The 23825-nt window shown below is 52.9% G+C and overlaps 1 protein-coding gene and 1 pseudogene across 5 annotated transcripts; one reads left to right on the forward strand and one right to left on the reverse strand.

Annotated features, from left to right (window-relative positions):
* Positions 1 to 6462: 6462 nt before the first annotated feature.
* LOC103018412 (60S ribosomal protein L35a-like) lies at positions 6463 to 6796 on the forward strand (annotated as a pseudogene).
* Positions 6797 to 7667: 871 nt separating this feature from the next.
* On the reverse strand, positions 7668 to 23146 carry ZMYM3 (zinc finger MYM-type containing 3). 5 transcript variants are annotated; one of them, XM_057537742.1, is made up of 25 exons: positions 23052 to 23146; positions 20562 to 21247; positions 19534 to 19577; positions 19139 to 19211; positions 18411 to 18705; positions 18000 to 18177; positions 17428 to 17646; positions 16985 to 17135; positions 16612 to 16727; positions 16358 to 16444; positions 16080 to 16230; positions 15655 to 15827; positions 15283 to 15448; positions 14509 to 14606; positions 14264 to 14426; positions 13875 to 13987; positions 13560 to 13734; positions 13229 to 13375; positions 12680 to 12783; positions 12182 to 12350; positions 11731 to 11882; positions 11022 to 11136; positions 10183 to 10437; positions 9281 to 9398; positions 7668 to 9151 (listed from the first exon to the last, which is right to left on the reverse strand). In XM_057537742.1, the coding sequence occupies exons 2-25, from the start codon at positions 21226 to 21228 to the stop codon at positions 8959 to 8961; spliced, it is 4122 nt and encodes a 1373-aa protein (XP_057393725.1). In that variant the 5' UTR covers positions 21229 to 21247; positions 23052 to 23146; the 3' UTR covers positions 7668 to 8958. The 5 variants fall into 5 exon arrangements, with proteins under 5 accessions (XP_057393725.1, XP_057393724.1, XP_057393723.1 ...); XM_057537741.1 differs by lacking the exon at positions 23052 to 23146 and adding an exon at positions 22633 to 22670; XM_057537740.1 differs by lacking the exon at positions 23052 to 23146 and adding an exon at positions 22453 to 22551.
* Between the last annotated feature and the right edge of the window lie 679 nt (positions 23147 to 23825).

Raw genomic sequence — 23825 nt, forward strand, 5'->3', positions numbered from 1 at the left:
AAACAAGATGTGTTCAAAAGCTGGTTACATACACACTGTAAAGTAAGGAATGATAGTATCACGAGCACTGAGGCCACAGCCTTAGGGCATGCTAGAACTCACAACGAGCCAGAAAGGAGTGAGGCCGGTTCAGCTAGGCTGGAGATAGTGGAAGGAACTTGGCAACAGTAGGGTTGGCTCCCCGAGGGAATGGACAGCAGTCCAAACAGCAAAGTCCAGGAGATGTCGCAAACTTCTCTTGAGCATGATCCATTTAAGGGTCGATATTCAAGGGGTCTGATCTGGAGGTAGAAAAGGCCTGGTAATAGGAGCTTCTTGCACTCTCTCTCATGGCACTGGTGCTTCTAGGGACATTTATGGTCTTCTAAAGGCATCTGTGTGCAGAGATACCAGGAGCTGGGGACAAAGGAACAGAGTCAGCTCCTGGATGAAGGGACTGGCCGAACTAGGAGAGTAGTCAAGGCCCCAGCCAACTGAGTTGGGATTTCAAAGCAGGCTGCAGTCTCCATAGAAAATTGGCATGGCAACCATGAACTGATTCAGATGCCCAATCAGACAGCCTGGGTGCACACAGTGGTGGCTAGAAGGGACTGCTTGCTCCATTTACTGATTCCACAGTACTTAAATGCCAGACCTGACCTGTGGGAGAGAAGGGGCTATTAAAGCCCACCAAGCTGGGCTCTCTTTGATCCCTGGACTAGGCCAGTCTGAACCTGTCAGGTGGGGAAAGGATTGGGGCACTCTAGGGAGGGGGAATAAAGCAGGCAGAAACCACACAGATGTCTGAAAGTGTATGGTATTGTCTTCCGACTTAGACTAATAATCTGCTGCGAGGGATTTGAGGAGGGGAATGGCTAGAGGGGAGGTAGGACAGGTAAACTATGACCATCGTATGATGGGCCTTGTACGTCACTATAAGGGGTTAAGACTGTCCTATGGCTGGTGGAAACCATTAAGGGTTTTGAGTAGGGGAGTGCCACCTTCAGATTTGCGGTTGGGGAGCTCACTCTGGCAGCTACAGACAGTGGATTGGGGGTTGGGAAAATGAGAGGCAGAATGACCAGCTATGGAACTGGGGCAATAGCCCAAGTGGGGCCTGTGGGACTCATACAGTGGCAGGAGGAATAAGAGGAGACCAACATAAGAGACACTTCGGATGTAGAATCGACACCAGGACTTGATGTCTGAGTGTGGGGAGATGGAGGAGCCAGAGATAATTTAGCGGTTTCCTTCCCCTTCCTTGACTGGCAGACTCCTAATCATTCAAGACTCAGCTCAAAAGTCATTTCCTATGTGAAGTCCTCAACTCTCTTCTCCTCGCCCCCTCCCAAGTCCCTCAGGGAGAAGGAGTCCTCCCCCCATTCTGAATCCCCACAGGATGTTGTAGTAGTGCGGTTGATTAGAGCGCTTGTCAAATTGTGTGCTAATTACTTTCACAACCTTGGCACACAATAGGTGCTTAGCCTGGTTGAATTAAGGGCAGCAGGGAAGAGGATAGAGGCATGTGCAAAGGCTCAGAGTCTTGAAGGAGTAGTAGAGTGTGTTCTAGAGCAAAGAATGCCGGGAATGGCGGGTGGGGGGCGTCATAGGAGGTGAAACTGGCAAAGTAGGTTGGGGCCAGGTCATGAAGGGTCTCATATGCTGTGTGGAGAAATTTACACAGGAATTTGAACTCTCAGCTGTCTCAGGCAGGACCCTTCTTTTTTTTTTTTTAATTTTTTTAATTAATTAATTTTTATTTTTGGCTGTGTTGGGTCTTCGTTTCTGTGCGAGGGCTTTCTCTAGCTGCGGCAAGTGGGGGCCACTCTTCATCGCGGTGCGCGGGCCTCTCACTATCGCGGCCTCTCTTGTTGCGGAGCACAGGCTCCAGACGTGCAGGCTCAGCAGTTGTGGCTCACGGGCCCAGCTGCTCCACGGCATGTGGGATCTTCCCAGACCAGGGCTTGAACCCATGTCCCCTGCATCGGCAGGCAGACTCTCAACCACTGCGCCACCAGGGAAACCGCAGGACCCTTCTTTTTTAAAAGTTAGGCCCCTACTAGACTTGTAGGCAATTCTGTACTCATCATGGTAGGCAGACTGTGGAGATCTTGAGGAGATCCAAGATCGATGCATTAAGGTTGACGGTGAACTGTGGAAGAAATGGCAGAGCGATTTGACAGTGGGCTTCAATGGACTTCAAAGAGAAAGTGTAATTTACTCAGGATGGTGACCGGATGTCTTCCATGTCAACTGAAGCCCCTGTGAAAAGTCGGTACGGCATAGTGACCTTCGCCAAGTCGCTTGGCCACTCTATGCCTCAGTTTCCTCTTCTGTAAAATAGAGATAATAATAGTACATATGTCACAGGGCTGTAGTGAGGATCAAATGCATTCATTACATAAAAAGCACTTAGAATATTGCCTAGTTGACAGTAAGCTCTATACAGGTGTGTATTTCTATTTCCTCTCACCATCTTTGCCACCCTCCAACGATTCACCAGCTCTTTGAAACACTGAACTAAACTCTTTGTCTCACCTAACAGTGCTTTCTTGACTGTCTAGTTGTCAATTGCCGTGTGTGTGCTGAAGTACGCAAGTCTGCATGTTTGCCCACACGTAGCGGTACATATGGCCACATTCAGATATAAGTGGAAGGATGGCTGTCGGGGGGTGGCAGTCTTAATTCTTAATGTAGTTTTAATGAAAAGCATGTGTCTCAATCATAATAAAGTCTGAAACTTTATTCCCAGTCTTACAAACAACTTAGACGGATGAAAGGAAAGGAGACTGCTTATGGAGCACCCAGTATGGACCAGTTTTAGTGCTAAATTAAGCACTTACATACATCATCTCAGTAATGGCAACGTAGCTATTACTATACCCATGCTTATAGATGAGGAAATGGAGGGTCAGAGAGGTTAAGTAATACGTCCAGCTGAAAACTGCAGCGCTAGAATGAACACTTAGGCCTATTCTAATCCAAAATCTGTGCTAGCTCCTCTACACCAAAGTAACCACTCTACGCTGCCTCAGGAAGGGTTTCATGATGGAGGGGTGAGGTGGGGGAAGCTCAGTACGATATGAAAATATTAAACTGCTGGAAAACAAGATGTGCTTTGTGGGGGCCCTAAGGTTAAGAGAGAGAAACGGTGAAAGCTGAGGAAGGGGCTGCCCTGTGCTCAGACAGGGAAGGGCAGTCTGGAGGGAGAGGGTGTCTTCTGAGATCTCTGCCTAGAGCAGGATCCAGAAACTGTCCATCTCTGGGAAGCAAGGCAATGTGGGGAGTGCAGGCAAGATGGGGCAAGAGAGTTATTCAGAACCCGTACCTTTCAACCCCCTAGATCAAGATAAGCATTTGAAAACTCCACCATTTCTTTCCCTTAACCTTAGGGATCTCAAACACATGCTTGGTTTTCCAGCAGTTCCCTTGCCCCTTTCTCTTTCCCCTCCACCTTTCCTTCAAGGGGACAAAGCCTTTCATTCCACAATTAGAGATAAAAAAGTCTTGAAAAGCAGATACTTTGGGGGATTAATGCCAACAAAAAAATCATTCATGCTAAAATATAATCAATTCACCAGCAAAGAAAATCTGGTAAATCAGCTTCCCAAATCTTTCTCAAGTCCCTTTCCTCCTCAGCAGTCCCATCGTGCTGCTGCCTTCCTTCAGGCCTTGAAATTATCTCCTAACTGATAATGTGGACAATAAAAACTAATGTTTAGGGGACTTCCCTAGTGGCGCAGTGGTTAAGAATCCGCCTGCCAATGCAGGGGACACGGGTTCGAGCCCTGGTCTGGGAAGATCCCACATGCCACGGAGCAACTAAGCCCGTGCACCACAACTACTGAGCCTGTGCTCTAGAGCCTGCGAGCCACAACTACTGAGCCCGCGTGCCACAACTACTGAAGCCCACGCGCCTGGAGCCTGTGCTCCACAACAAGAGAAGCCACCGCAATGAGAAGCCCGCGCTCCACAATGAAGAGTAGCTCCTGCTCGCCGCAACTAGAGAAAGCCCGCGGGCAGCAACGAAGACCCAACGCAGCCAAAATCAATCAATAAATTAATTAATAATTTTTTTAAAAAAGCTAATATTTATTAAGTGCTTGCTGTGTGCTGGGCACTGTGCTAAACCGTATCTCCCTTAATCCTCGCTATTCATGGAGGTAAGCACCATTATTGCCCCAATTTACAGATGAGGAAACAGGCCACGTAGTAACTTGGTCAGACCAAACAGCTAGGAAAGAAAGGGCTGAGCTGGGAATCTGGAAGTCATGACTGCCAGAGGCCATAGGCAAAGCACGTACCCATTTCCGTGCCACTGGCTCCCTGTAACTGGCCTCCCAGGTTTCTTCAGCACCCAGTTCTCCTCCACCCACCCAGACATGCTGGAGTCACCTTAAAACATGAAGCCTATCCTGCCAGTTCTTTGTGAAAATCCTTTAATGGCTTTCCACTGTTTTGAGGATAAGGTATGACTGTTTCAGTTTGCCAGGACTGAGGGGTTTCCCGGGTTGCTGGGCTTTCATGGCTAAAACTGGGCAGGTCCTGGGTAAACTGAGATGGTTGGTCACCCTAGCAGGGCGTGGCATTGGATGCCTTTCACAACCCGATCCCTTCTCACCCAGCAACAGCTCCCACCATTCCTCACCCCTTTTACTGTGCCCTCTCCACGTCCTCTGCAGCCCAACCACCCTTCCCTGAAGACACTCCGAGATCTCTTTTACCTCCATGCCTTTGTGCACACTGATCCCTGCACCTCTATGCTGCCTGATAAACTATCCACTCTTCATGAGAACCCAGCTCCCATAGCATCTCTGTGGTCTTTCTTGATTCCCTGGGATGGAATGAATAACAATTACCTTCTACCTTGACCATTTTATTGACATGTGAGTCTTCCCCAGGGTCAGACTAGGGTGAGGCAATCAAGGCACCTGGGGTGCAAAATTTAAGGAGGCATTCGCTCTCGGGGTTGCTCAAATGCCAACCCTATACTTGCCTGACCCCAGCAGTGAGTGCCTCCTTAAACTTTGCACCCTAAGTACCTTAATTGCCTCACCTTAGTCCCAGCCTTGGTCCTATCAGACTGGGGAGTTCTCAAGAACAGACCCCAAGTTCTTACTCATCTTCGTATCCCTAGTGATTAGCACAAGGGTGGGCACAGAGCGGAAATCTAGTTGCACAAATGACATCAAACCCTTCTCCGTTCCAGTAGGGGAAGGAGGTAGGAGAGCCAGATGGCTTTGGGCCCTGCTGAGGATGGGAGAAGGTGAAAGCAAATTAACAGACTTCATCCTGGCCTGGGGTATGAGGATAGCTTTTCATCAGGTGGTTTTACCCTTGGCACCTGGCAGATCTGGGGCTCTTCCTACTTCTCTGGTCTCTCCCTCTCAGTTCCTTTCGCTGGTTAACCGGAGATATTCTCCAAGGTACCATTTTTTTTTTGTCCTTTTCTCTCCTTATTTTCCCCTGAATGACCCTGTCCACTCCCAGAGCTTCAGCTAGGAGCCCTCTGTACATGACTTCTAAATTGACACCTCATGCATTATGCTGAGTGAAACAAGTCGAGATAGAGAGAGACAAATACTGTGTGATATCACTCATATGTATAAGTGAATCCAAAAAAGCCGAACTCATAGAAACAGAGAGTAAAACGGTGGTTTGCAGGGGCCAGGGGGTGGGGAAAATGGGGAGATGTTGGTCAAAGGGTATACACTTCCAGTTCTAATATGAATAAGTTCTGGGGATCTAAGGTACAGCATGGTGACTATAGTTAACAACACTGTATCATGTACTTGAAAGTTGCTATGAGAGATCTTAAAAGTTCTTACTGCAAAAAAGAAACGGTAATTATATGACAGGATGGAGGTGTTGGCTAACGCTATGGTGGTAATCATTTTGCAACATATAAGTGCATCAAATCAACACACTGTACACCTCAAACTTATACAATGCTATATGTCAATTACATCCCAATAAAGCTGGAAAAAAACAAACTCATCTCTCTTTTAAGCCTCAGACCCACATTTCCAACTGCCTAGTTTATATGGTACTATCTAGCATCAATATTGCTCTTTCATATCCATTTTCTCATCTGACCTTTGCAACAATTCTGTGAGGAAGTCAGGGCAGAATATGAATGTATTTTTTAGGGGAGACTCGAAAAGGTAGGCTTGCCCAAGTTTTAGTGGCAGAGCTATGATTAAGAACTCAAGTTTGGGTGTTCTTTCTGTTATGCCATGTTGCACAGCCCACCACATGGATGTTTCAATGGAGTCTCAAACCCAACGTGATGAAAACCTCAACTTGCTACCAACCTCCTCCTACCCCTACTCCCCTGAAAAAACAAACAAACCCAAAAAACAAAACAACAAAACCCTGCCTCTAATGTTTCCCAACTTGGTTAAAGGTGTCTCACGTTTGCTGTTTCAGGCATCTTGGAGCCTGTGGAGGCCTGCTGGGAACAGGACTTCTAAAACGACAAATATGCCTCGAAGGTTGTGGCCCAAGGCCACTTTTGCTGGCTATAAGCGGTGTCTCCAGAACCAGAGGGAGCCTACAGCTCTTCTTAAAATTGAAGGAGTTTATGCTCGGGATGAAACTGAATTCTATCTAGGCAAGAGATGTGCTTAGGTGTACAAAGCAAAGAACAACACAGTTAACTCCTGGTGGAAAACCTAACAAAACCAGAGTAATCTGGGGAAAGGTAACTCATGCTCATGGAAACAGTGGCATGGTTCGTGCCAAATTCCGAAGGAACCTTCGTGCTAAGGCCATTGGACACAGAATCAGTGTGACGCCGTACCCTTCAAGGATTTAAACTTATTGAAAAGTAAATAAAGTGTGGATTTGTTCTCTTGTTAAAAAAAAAAAAAGTGTCTCACTTTCCCAATCATCAAGGCTAGAAACTTTGGTTTCACGCTCGATTCTTCCCTCTCCTCCATAGCCTGCAGACTTGACCTTCACAATGTCTGAAACTCATTTTGAATTCATCCTCTCTTTTGCTTCTCTGTCCCCATCGAGGCTCACAGAATCTCTTTAGCCACACTCCTTTCACTGCTGTCCTGGCCTTCAGATCTGCCCCACCCCCGATCCTTCATATTGTCCCAGGGATCTCCTCCCTAAAGCAACAGATCTGATCCTGTCCCTCCCGGGTTAGAAAATCGCAGCCTTTGATTGTGCTGGTCCCCCAACCCCTCCTACCTACTCTTGGAGGCCCGGGTCAAATGCCACCTCCCTTCGTGAACTTGGACACAACCCCCCTGTAAACTTGAAATGAGTTCCTTATTCCTCTGCTCTCCCATAGCACTAGGTATTTATTTCATTCTGCCTGTCTTGCAACTAACTGTGCACCGTTCTGTCTCCCCTCTAGCCCGGGAGCCTGCTGGGGATAGGATCCCGGTCTAGTTAATCTCTGTCTTCTCCGAAAAATGGAATCTAGGTCCTTAAACACAGTAGGTTCTTAATAGACAGCTGCTGAATAAATTTTTCCCTTAAGTGTTTGGAAACTTGTTATAACAAGGACCATACTCCTAGTGGGTCCGTTCAGTGAGCTGGGTAAAAATGATTCTCAACCTGTGGTGGGACACCTCACTTCTTTATACCTTGAGAGATCCGAAGTGGTCCAGCATTGCTCCTCTATATCCCTCACCCCTCCATACACTGCTCTCCCTCCCCCAGTGAAGGCAAAAGACAATTTTAACTCTTTATTTGAAACAAACAATTCCAGAGACAGAAGGTTAGTCGTGACAACAGCTTCTCACTACAACACAAGGGCGGGCATGGCTCACTGAAGGGACAGGCCAGGCGCCTCAGAACAATATATACAATTTAAACAGTGGCTAAACTGGTGACAGTTATAAAAACACAAAAAGGAGGCGGGGGAACAGCAAAGCCAACAGGGAAAGAACTGGGTACCCCCTTTGCCAGATGCTAAGAGTTTTCTGGAACTACAGAGGCAAGATGGGGAAGAGAGGAGATGGAGGCAGTGGGGGCAGGACCCACGCCCACAGCTCCTCACCTATCCTTTGACTACAGATCCCATCCTGCATGACCCAGGGCCCACACAGGCTAGGCCTGGCTCTCACGATGGGGGAAGAACAAGAGTGGGGAACCCAGCCCCAACCCAAGTCACAAGGTAGTTTTTGCCTTGGGAACTCTGTCCACTGAACTAAAGGGAAGCAGTTACAGAAGGGGGCTAAGCATGTTGACACCATGGCTCATGCCAACCTAAGATGGCAGAGAGAGACAAACACATAAACCAAGGAGACAGGAGTCTGCTCCCCATACTTAAGAGTCATTCTCTGCCTTTGAGGGAAAGAAAGCATTTGGAAGATTTTATTTAATCGCAGCACCAAGGGTTGATGCTTACAGGGGTGGAGATGGGGAACAAGGTGGCGAGGAGGTTCCAACCACCAGTTATCTCGTGGGACGGGAAGACTGCCTAAGCTCTGTGTTTTAGGTAAATGGTCCCCTCGTTACTTTCATGGTTTCTCTCGTATCTTTCATACAAGACCCTTTAGCTTGGTACCGGGGAAGAGTAGAGAAGGGAGTGGGCACAGGGCAGAGAAGGCAGCTGGGTTCTTCCCTTGGCCAAACCTAGGAAGAAGGGCCTTTACCTATGTGGGATGGGTCAGGAAACCCAAAGCCAACAGGATCACCAGAGCCATTAACACTCCACCCAGAGTCTGGCCCCAGGAGAAGGGGTTTACTCTGAAACATAAAGAAAATGGCCTAGCTGGTTTTTGCCCATCACTGGGAGACCAGTCCCTCAGTACAGAGGACTGGGGCCCTGTGGTTGTCAAGTGGTTTGGGAGAAGACAAAAGCCAGGGATTCCTAGGGAAGGCAGGGAATGGATGAGTAGAAAAGGGCAGTCAGCGCCCTTCAGAATGAGTAGCATTGGTTCCTGGGCCAGTCGCCCTGTGGGACGTGGCCACGGGACAGACATTGGTGTGAAAGATGGATCTGGGCAGCACGTGGGCTTAGTCCAGGTCTTCCTCCCCGGGACGACCCAGCTCCTCATAAATCTCACGCACAGCCAGAATGCGATTGAGCATGCTCTCCAACATGCTGCGGTCCATGGGGATCACAGAATACCAGAGAGGTGACTCGGCGATGCAGGACCGCTCGGGTTGCAGGTAGAACACATCGTTGCGAGTCCGGAGGCTTTCGGGACTGCAATGGTGGGGGTGGGGGTGGGGGTGGGGGTGGGGGTGGGGCGGGAGGACAGAGATCAGTTCCTGGGCGAAGTAGAGCCTGTGGGTCCCCCCCGCTTATGCCATTCCTGCGAACCTGCCAACTCACCATTTTGAGAGATAGAATTCATAGAACTTGACAGGGCAGCGGAGGGGATTCATGCGGTTCTCACGCTGCTCTAAGATGGGGGCTTCGTCTTCTCTCTTCCGTTTCCCAGGACCGGTGTCTGTGGAGGAGACGAATGAACCAGACTCCTTAAAAGTGCAGTCTCAACGAGGCACCTCCAAGAGCACAGTCCAGGGCACGGGGGGAAGGCCTCAGGACACAAAACAGTCTCATGGAGAAATAAAGGCAGAAGAAGAGTCTGTCAGTCTCTCTGTACCAACCCAACGCTCTGTAGGGTGTTGCTCTGCAGTGAACCCTGGTTCTCATTGCTAAGGTCTCCATCATCTTCCCCAAGTTGATTTCCTGAAGAGGTGATCTCAGAAGTTACACGGACAAACTGACAAAACAGACCCTACCGCAAGATTGGGGTTGCCTTCCGGGATAAACAGCGATGGCCCCAGCCCCTGGCACATTAGCCCTGGTAGAGGCTCAGGTTCAGAAGGGACCTTGGGAACTGATTCCAGGGCCAGAATGGAAACCAAGGTGCTGTGGCAGTTATGCCCACTAGCTAAGAGTGACAGAAAGGCTATCATTCACTCTTGTCAACTCTTCCCCTCAGCCAAACCCACCCAACAGCTTCCCACCTGTCCAACCCCCCCAAGCCCCAAAAGTAAACTGCCCTGAAATGAGGAAAAGTGGGAAACAGGCAGCTGGGTAACCTCCTATTTATGCAATAGCCACTGCCCATCGGACTGAAGGACTGGCTGTTTTCATCTTTTCTGCAAACCCAGGAACGGAAGGATAGAGAAGCTGGGGGCAATGGAGAGGGCCAACCTGGTGGCACGGTGGGGCACGGAAGGGGAGGGCAGAGAGAGGGAAAAGCAAAGGAGGGGGCAGCTTCGTACCTCGCCCTTTCCTCTGGCGGACGGGGGCGTAGTAGCGGATGCTCACCACCTTGGTGGTGCCCCGAGGGGTGGTACACTTGCGGGACTGCCGCACCACGTTGGTGAAGGAGAGCTGCATGTGTTCCTCAGCCGTCTGCAGCCCAAAAAACTTAGTGTTGAAGAACATGAGGGTGTTGAGAAGGACAAAGGGCGAGTAGACCCCCAGCTGCTTACACTCCCAAAGGTGCTCTTCCTCCACTCGGGAGAACACCGTATCTGCAACGGGCAAGGGGGAGAGGCTGGTCAGGAGGGATTGACTACACAAACCCAACCGCTTCTGCTCCCACATGTCCCGCTCACAAGCACTGGGCACGCCAGACTCATTCGGTAAGGGACCATTGCATGTAAAACCCTGACGCCTCACTATACTGCACAGGAGGGCTGGATTTTTGGGTTTGTTTTGGTTCGGTTTGGGGTGGGGTTTTTTTGGGGGGGATAGTTTTTTTAACAGTTTCCACCTGCATTCAGAGCTTCGCTCACCATCCTCGTTACAGGCAGGTCGACGTAAACCTTGAGGAGTCCCACAACTTCTTCCTTTTTTTCCTTCACTTACCACTCAAACCCTGGTCACCATTTTGGGTCCCAGAGATAGCTCTTCAGACCTAAGTCTTGATCGCCTCCTTATGTTCAAGGACAGGGGCTCTGGCTCCTCTAGCTCTTAACTCTGAGGCACCCAACTACACACGTCTACGCTCAGACCCTTTTGTGAAGAGTGGCAGACCCAAGAGCCCTGGACTCAGAATGGTGCACTGGAAGAACGGAGGAAAGGGCGGAGGGGTTGCTAAGTCCCTGTCCCTTACTGTTGGGGAGGAGTGTGGGCTGCCAGGTACTCAGAGACTTGTTGAGTTCTTGAACAAAAGTCAGGTAGTAAAGGTCCGTGAAAATGTTCACCATTCGGTTATTTTCCAACAAGTACTGGAAAAAGAAAAACAGACACACATAGAGCTAGACTCTAGGCCCTAGAGGAAAGACGATGAGGCCGAAGGCCCCAGGCATGGCGACCTTGACAGTTAGGAGCCCATGGGAAACAGGTGCTGGATTTAGTGATCCAGAGTGGTTTTCCCCAGGTATACCTACAGCTCTGAGGAGCTGAGGCCTTGCTGGAAGAGGAGGAAGTCTGGAAGAGATGTGTCACAGCCGCTTCTTCACAAGCCCAGACCCCCTTGTCAGCTGAGGCATGGCTGACGTCTCCCATTGGGAACCAAACATTACCCCACCACTCAGGGAACCCAGCTCTGCCCATCCCTCCCCTCCTAAAGTGGGTTTCAGGATGACAAAGGGACCCGCAGAGCAATGAAGACTGCTCCTTGGACAAAAGTCCTGGAACACAGCTTTGATTTTAGAAGAGTATTCTCATTTCTTGTCGTATCTAGAGTAGGAGATGAAAGGCAAGCTGCCTGCTCAAGGCAGGAAACAAGGTGAGGAACAGGGAGTGGGACGGGATCATTTCTGGTGGGACCCTGCCTGCTGTGTTAAGTGACGGCAGGTGAGGCAGGGCGCAAGGGGTACCTGTTGGATGCCAAGACACAGATAGTAGATACTGTCAGGTTCATATCGTTCACCGTTGGGTCGAGTGATTTCTCTCACAAACTGGGCCAGACCGTAGTTGAGCTCAGCAGCTGAGCAGGCCAGAATATCCTCTTTGATACGCATAGGTTTGGCTGCAGTGATACACAGTGGAGGTGGCTGGCATTAAGACAACTGCACATTAAGAATTTCCTTTAGCTCTACCATTAACCCCTTCACCCCTTAGTCACGTCCAGCTCCAGAACAAACCCACCAATTACACAAAGAGCCCTCAGCCTTGAAACCTAGACAGCAGCTCCCCTTATTCTGCAACTCCTCCCCATCTTCACAGGATACCCTTAAGTGATCACAGCCTTATCACTTGTAGACATCTACAGCTGAATCACAGCCCTGCCCCTGCTCCCCTTCCCCTCCTCCTCCCCTGGGTACTTACGGCCAAAGCGCAGCTCATCACCCTTGCTGGTTTCTCCATTGGCGTATTTCGACTGCACCCAGCACTTCCAAGCATTGACACCATATGAATAGTTGAGTCCAGTACAGCTAGGCTGGCTGCTCATGGAGTCCCGGGAACAGCTCTCTGAAAGCACCAGCCGCTTTTGACCCTGGAGGGGAAGAGAAAGGAGGGAGTGGTGGAGGTAAGGCCAGGGCACCATGGAAGCTAGTCAGGACAGTGTTCACCACCAGGGGAGGTGGGGACTGATGAAAGAACACAGCAAGCTTCCACAGCGCAGAACCCCAGGAAGAGCTCTTATAACCTCTGATGAACTGGGGAGAGAGCAGACTTTGGCTGTACCTTAGCATTCACAGTGGTGGAGAAAGGAGGCTAGGGAAGGCGAAACTAAGGCTGCTGACTTGGCTATGAAAGCCACCCCACACCCCGCCCTTTGAGCCTCCATCCCTCTTCTGTGGATACAGCAGCCCCAGCCCTCACCTTCCTCATGGTTCGGGGAAGGTCTTGTTCAGTAGACACATCCTCAGGCCCTACCAGGCCACAATCAAACAGGAAATCTACGCTGGGGTTAATATCCAAAGGATCTAGAGGGGAAAGGAAGAAGAAATCAATTTTCTAAGACCTCAGCCCCGTAGTCCTCCCACCCCACCCCTGCTACTTGTTCACCTGACTCGAGATGAGCCTCCGAGACAGCTTCATCGTAGTCACCAGGACAAAGCTATATACTGAGAACGTGCTCAGAGGGACATACACACAAAAACTCACAACAATGGGAACGTTCCTAGCACTACTGAACTGTAAACTTTTAAACATGGTTAAGATGGTAAATTTTATGTTATGTGTTTTACCACAATTAAAAAAAAACCAACAAGATTCAAGCATAGAATGGTCTGCCTGTCCTGGTATCTCCGGCACCGCTCCCTGTGAGAGTCTTTGGTTTAGGGTCAGGCTCGGGGTAACAAGCAACACTCCTTTCCTGACGGTGCAAATGCTACTGTACACAGCGGGCACGCCCTGAATCCTACTCACTCTTGGGGAAGTCCGCCTCCAAGTCTTGCCCAGGCTCATCCAACACATTGGCCATCTTGACGGCCATGGCCAGGACATCATCCCGAGCTGGCCCAAACAGGTCGCAGTCTTCCAGAAGTCCCTCTGCACTCTGGTTGCTCACGAGATCTGGGAGGCAGAGAGGTTGGCTTAGTTCCTGCAGCTCCTACTTGGCGCCCTCAACTGGCTTTCAGGGGCTGATCCCAACTATTCCCCCATCCCGCCAGGCACCGAGATCACCACTCTCCGCCCCCTTAGGCAGAGACAGACTGGCAGCACCCTGTCTCCCTCACCGCCGCTGTCCATGGCATACCACAAAGGTCAGATGAGGCCTTGTCTAACTCCTCGGCCTCTGCAATCATTTCTGCCATAGCCAGGATGTCGGCCTCCAAGGGGTTAGAAGGGATCTTCACCTTCAGCTCCTCGATGGTCTCCACAATCTTGTCTGTGCTCTCCAAGGTAGTGGGCAGGAACATGGGCACAGGCACCTGGAGGCACAAATCCCAACTAAACGCCAAGAACCACACCAGCAGATGAGAGGAACGGCTGGTGAGAGGGAGGGGGCAGGGTGGGTCTCAAGCCTGGGAGGGTAAAGGAGACCCCCACCAGGAAGGGCAGGAAAACTTACCGGGATAGGCATTGAGAAAGGCACCGGGACTTTCTGGCAGTACAGATGCATAGGCACTGGCACAAAGATGGGCACTGGGATGGGCAGCACGATCACCTGTGGCTTCCACTCTTCTGCTGACAAAAAAGGGGTCTTCTCAGAGCGCCTGCCAGATGGGTCACATCTGACCCAGGACCTGGTGCTTGTCACCCCCCCAAAGCTCTAACACGTGCTCAGTGTCACAAAACTGCCCTTGAACCAAATGTTGAGAGACAACTCTGGGATTCTAGGATGACAATATGCAGGATGCTTCGGCCACCTAAGAAACCCCCTCGTCCAGCTCCCAGGCACAGGGCTGGAGGCCCAAGACCAAGGAACACAGCCTGTGGCATCTCGGCACCCTCACTCACCTGTCTGACTCCCTTTGGACTTCATTTCCACCTTGCAGGAGACCCCCCGATTCTGCATCAGTGGTTTACACATGGCAGCTTTGTTTTTGCGGGGTGTTGCTGGGGGCGGTGGGGGTGGAGGAGGGGTGGGAGCAGCAGGGGCTGTTTGGATCTTCACAGGGATCTGCAGAGACAAAGGAATTTTAGTGCCGCTGACTACGGTACCCTCCTCTGAGACCATCCTCCCCCCTGGCTTTTGCCCTGACCTTGCCCAGATTCCCATTTTCCTCTGAGGTCTTTAGAGTGTTGCTGTTCTCCACTTTGGTTTGAGAGGGTGTCTGGGGCTTCGCCTCAGAAGACTGACCTGTAGATCAAAGCAAACGAAAGCTCTCATCTGAGGCACTAGCTCTCCGTTTTCCTCACCCCTGCTCCAGGAGAGCTTCATTAAGAGAACACCAAATATGAATGGGAAGTCTCAAATTTTCCCTCCACCCCCGCCCCCAGGTCTAGTCTTGTCTAGGTCCCAGCAATAGTGGGCCAAAAGATTCTTTGCTCCTGGCTGCCAAGGATGAAAAATAGTGTCCCAGCAATGACCCATAATTTAAGGCCTTCCATTTAGATGGCCCTCAGGAGTTTAGTACCCCTGGAGTGCGGAGAGGCCGGGGTAACATTCTAGAAACAACAGTCTTCACTCTCACTAAAGGCAGAGCTTATGCCAACACTTCCTTCTCTCTTAAAACTAACCACAGCCCCCATATGCCCCACCCTACCTGGGCAGGTACCCATTCCCTACAATAAATCCCTTATAGAAAATCAGTAGGATCTAACTCTCAGAACCTTTTTTTTTTTTAAAACTCTCAGAACCTTTAAACGAGACTCCTCTAGTACCTCTACAGTCCGGAAGCTGAAAGAGAACGCAGTACCAGGACCTCTGGCCAGGGATGAGGTGAAAGCGGGAGAGGAAGCAGAAAGGGGCCAGGCCCAGGATCAGAAGAGTCCAGGCCAGTTCTAACAGACTGTGCCCCCTGCCCAGGACTCACTGTTCAGGAGGCTCTCGGGCCCACTCTGGGTATCCAGGTTGGGTTGGTTCTGCTGGCTGTAGAAACGCAGCAGACATTGTTGGTTGCAGAAATGACGGATCTGCCCACGCCAGTGGATGGTCTCCAGCAGCTTCCCCTGGCGCTTACAGGCATGGCACCGGGCAGCCTGAGGGTGTCAACAGGATGGTCAGACCTGCCTCCCTAAAATGTGCTGGGTGGGCCCTTTGCCCTGGGATAAGCCATGCTGCTCCCCTTGGAGGCTGGGTAAGCCGGAGCCCCCTCCCTGGAGATCGGCCCACACCCTGATGGCAGCACAACAGCCCGTGCTCCCTGCCGCCTTTTCCCTCCTTTGTAACGTGCTGCCCCCCTTACCTTGCAGTACCACAGCAGGTACTTGCTCTTACAGTCCTCGCTGCAGAAGTCCCAGGTGCTGCCGTCCAGTTGCTCGGTGACTCCGCGCTGGCAGGTCTGGGAGCAGTAAGTACAAGTGATACAACACAATCCCAGCTTCTTAGTGAAGTCCTGTTTGTACAGCAGCACACAGCCTGGAAAGGGGGCGAGAGGGAAGAGTCCAGAGACGCAGAAATCTCCATGGCCGTGAGACCCAACCTTTTCAAGGCAGTGCACCTGAACCCTCTAACAACCTCCCGTGCCCAAAGCCTGGGGACAGACGGCGTAGAGCATCCTGAGCAGAAGGCCCTGGCCCCGTGGACCACTCTGCAAGCCCTCCTTACTTAATCTGCCATTCTCCCCAGCTGTGAGGTACAGAGCCCTCTGCCCCTTCCCCATCTCCTTACCTTCGCTGCAGAAGCTCTTCTCCACCCCACTGAATCGGAGCTTCTCATGCAGGAGTTTCTCCTGCCGGCAGTGCTCACACTGGGACACCACACCCCGAAGGCGCTTGAAGTCCTCACAGCAATCACGGCAGCAGAACTGGAACACCTGGTCCTGGGACGGGGGCACAGGGTGGGGAGGGCAGGGCTGTGACATCTGGACCTGGCGAGAGCCAAGTGGAAGGACCCCTTCAGACAGATGTCTCTGTGTAGCAAGATGTGGGTGGGGGTGGGGATCTTACCTGCCAGTCCAAGACCTCAGGCTTGCCACTGAAGAGGCTGTGGCAGTAGTGACAGCTCAGGTGAATGCCCCCCTCGGGGCTTGTGCGCTGGAGGGAAGGAAGACAAGTAAGGGAGGGGCAAGATGTGTGTGGTGGGCGGGTAGGGGTAGGGGAAGTCAGGCTTGTTCTTTGCTCTGCCCAGGCCTACCTACCCCAAATCTCATACCCTCTCTACGTCGCCACACCCTTTATCCCTGGTCCAGGGTTTGGAGTACCTGGAACTTGGTCCAGCAGCTGGGGCTGCAGAACTGGTAGACTGTGCGATCAACCTTGTTGTAGTAACAGGGGTCAGAGAGGCTGCGGCGGCAGAAGCTGCAGGGTCGGGGAGGGCCTGGGGCATAGAGAGAAAAGGAGAGAGAGAAAGAGAGAGAGAGAAAGAGAGAGAGAGAGAAAGAGAGAGAGAGAGAGAGAGAGAGAGAGAGAGAGAGCACACAGAAGGTGTAAGGCAGTGCAGAGATGGAACAGGAAATCCACGGGAAGATGTGATTGGGGCTGAAGTCGGGCAGCAGGGGTTACTTTAGAAGAAGGGAGTATGGGAGGTGGAAGGAAGGCCAGCAGGGGTCTCAGAGAAGAGGGCTTTGCACCTACCAGTGAGCCCTGCCTGCTTCACTTTGTAAGAGGTGGTACAGCACAGGGAACAGAACAAGCTGGTCTTGCCATTACGGTCCACATGGGATAGCATCTCAAAGTTCTTACACAGGGTCTTGCACCAGACACATGGGTACACCCGTGTGTTTTTCTGTGAGGATGGGGAAGGAGAGGCTGAGGCTGGATTTGTCCCTTCACTTTTATTTTTTTAAATTTTTAAAACATGAAATATTTCAGGCATACAAAAAAAGTATAGATGATGAGATAACAAAGACCTGTGTATCCACCAGCCAGCTTCAAAAATAAAACATAACAGATACAATTGAAACCCCCTTTATTTGTTTTATTTCTCCCAGCCCTCGACCCGTCAGGCACCTTTATTTCTCACCCAAGGACCGCACCCCCTTCCACAGCCCTCTAATGCACTACTCCCTCGGCCCCACCTTCTTGTACGCCCCCAAGCAGGTTGTGTTGCAGAACCGCTTTTGTTGGCCCTCGTGGAAGAGGAGCTCGGGGCCAGGGCTCCCGGTCTTGGTGTAGATGTAAGCCCCACACTGGTCACAACAGTTGGTTTTCAGTCCCTTGTTGGCCCGGAATTTGGAGAAGCAAGAGTCGCTGCAGAGCCGGTGCACCACGCTGCCATTGCTGACCTCGTGCAGGACCTGCCACATACACACACACACACCCCCTGAGCTGGGGCCTGGCCACCACCACCCACCCTAGTGCAAGGACGGCCCGCCCCGCCTCACCCTAGACCTTCACAGCAGACAGTGGGCCCAGGGACCCCCCAACCTGCACATCGGGCTGCCGACTTGATGGTGAGGTCCTGGGAGGCAAGGAAGGCCAGCTGTACACATCCTGGAGAAGCTCTATCCTTGAATACGCTCCCTCACGATGGCTGCTTCCCCTCCCCACTCCCCTCTTCCACAGGGCCTGGCCCCTGCAGCCCCAGGATTGCAGGGGCAGCTCAGGGCTGGCCAGGCTCTGTAAATCAGCCCCCATCGAGCTTCCTCACCTCTCCAGTCTTCTGGCATATACTGCAGCGAGTGGCATCGGCGGGATCCCCAGACTGGGGGATTGGGCGCTGCTGCTGGGCCTCATACAGAGAGAGACAGACAGACGTGCAGAACTCATGGAAGGAGCCTCCTGAACCAGTCTGCGCCACAACTGAGTCCTTGGTGTTCCAGATCTCCCTGGAGGTGGGGACAGGTTTGCACATTCACTCAGTACCACCCTCTCATTTCATCAGCCTCCACCTCCCTCCTCTGGGATCAATGACCACAGAACCAAAATACTCTCGGACCCCCTCCCTAAGTCACCTCTCTCCCAGTTCCACTTTGCTACGTTCTTGCCAACATAGTCTCTGTCTCAACCTTTACTCCCAGCCCGATCCCTGCCCTCCCCACAGCCCGGGACCCTCACGTACTTCTTGCAGAAGGTACAGGTCTTTTTGCCGGAGGGCTTCTTGGAGAAGGTGGTGAGACAGGATGAAGAGCAGAAGAGCTGTGGCAGCCCCTTGCGCTGGTAGGCCGTCTGGCCCTTCTGCAGTGGTGTCCGGCAGTGGGCACAAGTCATCTTGGTGCCTACCGCTGAGCGCCCAGCCCTCTGTGCCACGCTCGAGCGTAGGGACATGCGAGGAGAGCGCCGGGGCCGGAATGGCACAAAGTCCTCATCGTTGGGGTCATCTACCATGGCATCAGAATCCTCATCTGACACTGGAACTGAGGAAGTGGAGGGGGGAGGGGCGGGGAGAAAAGGCTGAGGGACCAGGCCTCCAGCTATCACCTGACCAACAGGTAGCTCAGCTGATCCTGGGATCCCCAATCCCTGCAGTCCTTGGCTTTATACCCCGCCCCTATTACATTGGAATCTCAAGCCACCCGGTGTCACTCTCCCTTAGTTACTCTGTAACCTCCCAGGGAGGGGAAGGGAGGGATCCAAGGGAGAAGATTCAGGGACAGGGATGGCAGAGTTGAAACAGGAAACTCCATTCTCACTGCTCTTGTTTTCAATTTCCCCCACTGCCCCTGGTTCCCATGCCAACCCAGAGCAGAGACAGGCGCTTCGCACTCTGCAGAGTGCGGCACTACAGGAGCCAGGAGATCCATGGCCCGCCACATCCCACTGGGTCACACTTCCTCAAGGCCTACTCACTGCTCTCAGTGGAATCCACAACCTCAGGTTTTGGAGGCTCTACTCTTCTAACGCGCTCGCTTCTCTTCTGCACCTTGGAAACATGGGGAGGGGAGGAAAGCTGACACCAGGGGCAGGCTAAAGGGCCAGCTGCGCTAGTACAGGGTTTGGGGGGGGTACAGAAATAGGAGGGGGAAGGGAGAGTAGGGACCCTTGGCCCTGCCCTTAGGAGGAGGGGAGAAAAGGAGGCTGGACTTTCTCCTTAAGAAGCAATAGACACAAGCGCTCCCTCCCTCCTCCTAACTCTCCTCACACACACCCTCCACAGAGCAACATCTGGGAGGGAAAATGAAGGGTCTGTCCTTCCCAGAGCTACAGGGGGAACCAGACTCCTTCCAATCCCCTCCCCCCCTCACCCTCTCAGGCGGCTTCTCACTCGCCTTCCCAGTCAGGCCATCTCCTGCAAAGGAAGCAGAAAGCAACCTAAATCTTGAGCCTGCCTTCACCACCCCCTCCCTGGCCCAACCCCCGCCTCCATTCCTGGGGAAGAACTTACTCAAAACTGAAAGGGAAAACTCGAGTGCCTGTGGCTTCTTGGGGCCCCTCTCAGGGTTACCTTGAGCTCTGCACTAAGGTGGGGGAGCGGCGCGCAGCTATTCTCCATGAAAAAAATCCTACCTTCCCACCAGCTTTCTGTCCCAATCATTGGGAGTTAAGGAAACACAAGTAACACACCTTTCATCAAGCATTTATAGTTTATCAACAAAAACAAATGCAACCACCCAAAGGTAGCAAGGGAAGAAGGAAGCATTAATGTATGGGGAGGTTCCCCTGGACTCAGGTGGTTATATAAGCCCTAAGACCCTGGTCACAGCCTGGGAGAGGCACAACACTAGGCAGAATTGGGGAGAAATGCGAGCCTCTCAAGTCTAGGCTGGCCCTCCCCTATCAGAGACACAATCCTAGGCCCTGCATGTCTACCATTCCTCTGAAATCACTATGCACTTGGCGGCTCCAGAGCCTAGTTATCATTCATCAAACCCAGAAACCCCAGTCTCATCTAGAACAAAACAGCTAGAAAGATCTTAGAACCAAGAAGCCTGGTGTCCTCCCCAAATCCCAAAGGAAGGAGGACCCTGGTACCAAAAGCCCACTGGGGGAAGAAAAAGGGAACCTCTGCCACCAAACCCAGTCTTCTCAACCCACTCCCCTGAAACCTCACCCCTATTTCTCCTCCACAGCCACTGAGCTCCCCCTACCCCTACTTTCCTTAACCTTCTTCACCACACCCCCACTCCTCCTTCCAAACCCCCCACTCTTCCATGCACATCCCTACTCTTATCTCTCCACCCTCCTCCCACAACTTCTTCCCCAAACACACAGCCACCCTCCTTACCCCCACCCTCTCCCCATCCTTGATTTTCCAGCTGATCAGGCAACCTACCTGGCAAGGAAGGGTGTGCAGGGGGGCTAGGGCCCCCAGGTTTAGTCTGAGAACTGTTGATTCCATCCCCCAGAGTCTCTCCCACTGAAGGGCTGGGGGGGCCATTTGGGCTCTGTGGCTGCCCTTGGGGAAGCTCCTCCTCCTGCCCAGGGGAGCCCCTTCGCCCTGTAGCTATGGAGGTGGTCTCCTCCTCTTCAATATGTGGGGACTGCAAGGTTATTGGAGAATCTGGAGCCAAAGGCTCTAGTAGCCCCTCAGGTGAAGAGGGATTTGCCCCAGCCCCTGGGTCAGGTGGCACCACCTCAGGGGTCTGGCCCCCTGGTCCAGGCTCTAGGGTCTGATCTCCTGCATCCCATGCAAGGGTCCCCTCAGGACCATGGTCCACCTCTGGGGGGGAGGGGGCTTTATAGAGCAGCCCCCCCAGCCCCAGCAGCTCAGTGGCTCCATCCAGGACTCCAGGGTCTTTTTCCAGGCCAGCAGGGGTATCAAGCAGGTCCAGGGCTCCTGAGGATGGAGAAGGGCCAGGGGGGGCCCATCCTCGAGTTGGGGCAGTCTGGGATTCCAGTAGATCCTCTCCAAATTCCATGTCTACTGGAAGGTCTCCAGCCAGGGGCTTCTCTGGCAGGGTCAATGGGTCAAACGGACTGGGGAAATCACTGGGGTCCATGAGGATGACTGGATATGGGCTGTAGGTTAGGGGTAGAAAAGAGGACAGAAGAGGTGGTCTTCGCCAGAATTCCTTCTTATATAGGTTCTGGGACACACCCCATCATCCACTTGGATTTCTCTTGAATCGCCCCCACCACAACCGACAAGCATTTCCACAGGCTTTAGTGCAAATGACCACTCCCCCCACCAACATACAGCGCCCCCTGTGGGGAGAGGCGTCCCCCGCCCTGGCCCTGTGCCCCACTCGCCAGGCAGTCCGTCGTTCCACCCGCCCGCCTAGCCCCCGCCACCCCACTGCAACTCCCAGCTCCCCTCCCCCCTCACCTTTCACTCCCCCCCACAACTCGGGCTGAACGCCCCCTTAGAGTCTCCCAGGGCCGCTGCCAACAGGAGCCTTTCCCGCCCCCGCGATCTCAGTTTCTATCCCCTCCCCTCTCTCCTAGAGCCCCCCAGTTCCCCAGTCTTTACCCACCCTGTCTGGCCCCACCCCCCCTCCCCGCGTTGCATGGTCCTCCCTCAGCCCTTCCCTCGCCCCCACAAACTGCCCTTCCTAACCCCTCCCCCCGCAGTTACCTTTCAGGGTCGCCCACTTCCTCAGCCCAGTCCCCCTTTCCTATTGCTCCCCTAGTCCTCCTTCTCCTGTTGCCCACCCCCCACCTCAGGCATTTACAGGAAGACATTTTGGAGCTACGATCTCTCCTTAGACCCCCCTCCCGGCTACTGCGAGAACCCGCCTGCAGGTTCGGTTCGGCTTGATCAGGCTCGACCCCTACCTGCGGCAGGGTTAGTGTAACGGCTACAAGCCTAGAACTGCAGACAGCGACGGCCCCGCGCTCCTTCTCCACCTCCCTCCCTAGCAGCCGGGACAGGGGTCGCGGCCCCTTTAAATGGCAGCGCCGCTCACAGCGCCCAGCGCTCTGCACCAGGCGGGCGGGCGGCGCCAGCAACCAACCCCATTGGCTGGCTCGAGGAGGGGGCTCGCGAGACAGCGCCGGCCCCCGGCGCGAGACTCCCAGCCCAGTGGACGCCTGGAAATTGTGGAGTGGAACGTCGGCACTGGAGATGGAGCTTGAGCCCCCGCCCGGGGCCCCGTTAGTTGAGAAGGAAAAGCTAGCCTCCGGAGCTTGGAAGCCCGCCCCCGGGGAAGGCGGCACCCCCTCTCCACCAAAGGGCCGAGTACACTAACCCACAAAAAACAGATCTACGCACCTGCTTCCCTTACCTGGCTTGAGAGTCTGGCCCCCGTCAACACCCGTGCCCGCCCTACCTCCTGGAGCCCACTCTACCCGTGATCCCCTCCTCTCATTCAAATGGTTCCCGGTCCCCTCCCCCTCCCCGTGTCTCTCTCCGCTTCCCACTCGTGTTCAACCCCCCGGCGTCCGCCCCCCTCAACAGTCCCTACCTACGCCATGCCGCAGGCGCCTGCCAAGATTACCCTCCCCCCCAACCCCACCTCTCCGGGGCCCGCCCCCTGGGCGACTGTTGGGGTAATGAGTGACAGCGAAGGGTGGGGGGAGGCAGTGACCCAACCCTCACGTGCCCCTCCTCCCCTTGTCTGCAGCCTCGGGCCCCCCTAACCATTCTGAGACTCAGAGTTGTGGGGTGTCTTAAGCCTGGTCTCCAGCCACCCAGGGCGAGTTAAATGGCTCTGGCTCAGTGACAACGCCTATGCAGTAGCCGTTACTGCCTGATGACCCCAAAACCAGGTCCTGCAAAGACACTCCCCCACTCCTTCCACGGTCTTAGGGTAAGTTCTGAGATCTTCTCCCTGAGTCTTCGCGCAGGAGCCCCCAGCGTTATCTCTTCAGTAGTTTTCCTCACCGAGGCCGACAGCTCTCCTTCCTCCTTTCTCTGTCTCTCTGTCTCTGTCTCCCTCCCTCCCTCTTTCTGTCCTTGTCCCTCTCTCTCTCTCTCTCTCTCTCTCTCTCCCCCCCCCCCCCACTCTGGCGCGCACTCTCTCTCTCCCGGTCTCTTTTTGTCTCGTCTCTGTCTCTCAGGCTCTCTTAGGCACGAGCACGCACGCGCGCGCGCACACACACACTCCCCCTCCTGGATGGTCCTTAGCGTGTGGGTGTGGCTGGGGTTGAAGCTAGGGAAGTGGGGTAGGGGGAGGGGGCATTAGCATTAGGCCTACTGGCTTTAAAAAATGTGTGCCAGGATCCATTCTCAGTCCCCATTAGAGTTAGAGCACTTTACAATCCCCGCTCTCTCCACTTTACCCCTCCGACCCCTAAGTGCTGGAGAGTATTTAGTATCTGAGATACTAGAAGAGGCTCAGGCTGGAAGGGAGTCCCATCACATTTTTAGGTTTGGTGTCCAGTGCCTGCTCTGGCCTGCCTCTTTGCCCTGGGCCTTTCTTCCTTCCCACACTAAGCCTCTCCTAGCCTTGTAGTCCTCCGGAGTTTTATCCTCTCTTGTCTCATTCACCTTCTCAGAAACCTTATCCTTCCTGGCTCCCCCCATGGCCTTGAGGTTATCTTTGCTCTCTCCTATATACAGAGATAAAAGCAAGAGTTCTCCCCTTTAGGTTTCCCAAACGCAGCTTTCTCTTTATCTTAACCAGTATACTGTGTATCCATCTCACACCTTCTGCTT

This window comes from Balaenoptera acutorostrata, chromosome X, assembly GCF_949987535.1.
Source record: "Balaenoptera acutorostrata chromosome X, mBalAcu1.1, whole genome shotgun sequence".
NCBI lineage: Eukaryota > Metazoa > Chordata > Mammalia > Artiodactyla > Balaenopteridae > Balaenoptera > Balaenoptera acutorostrata.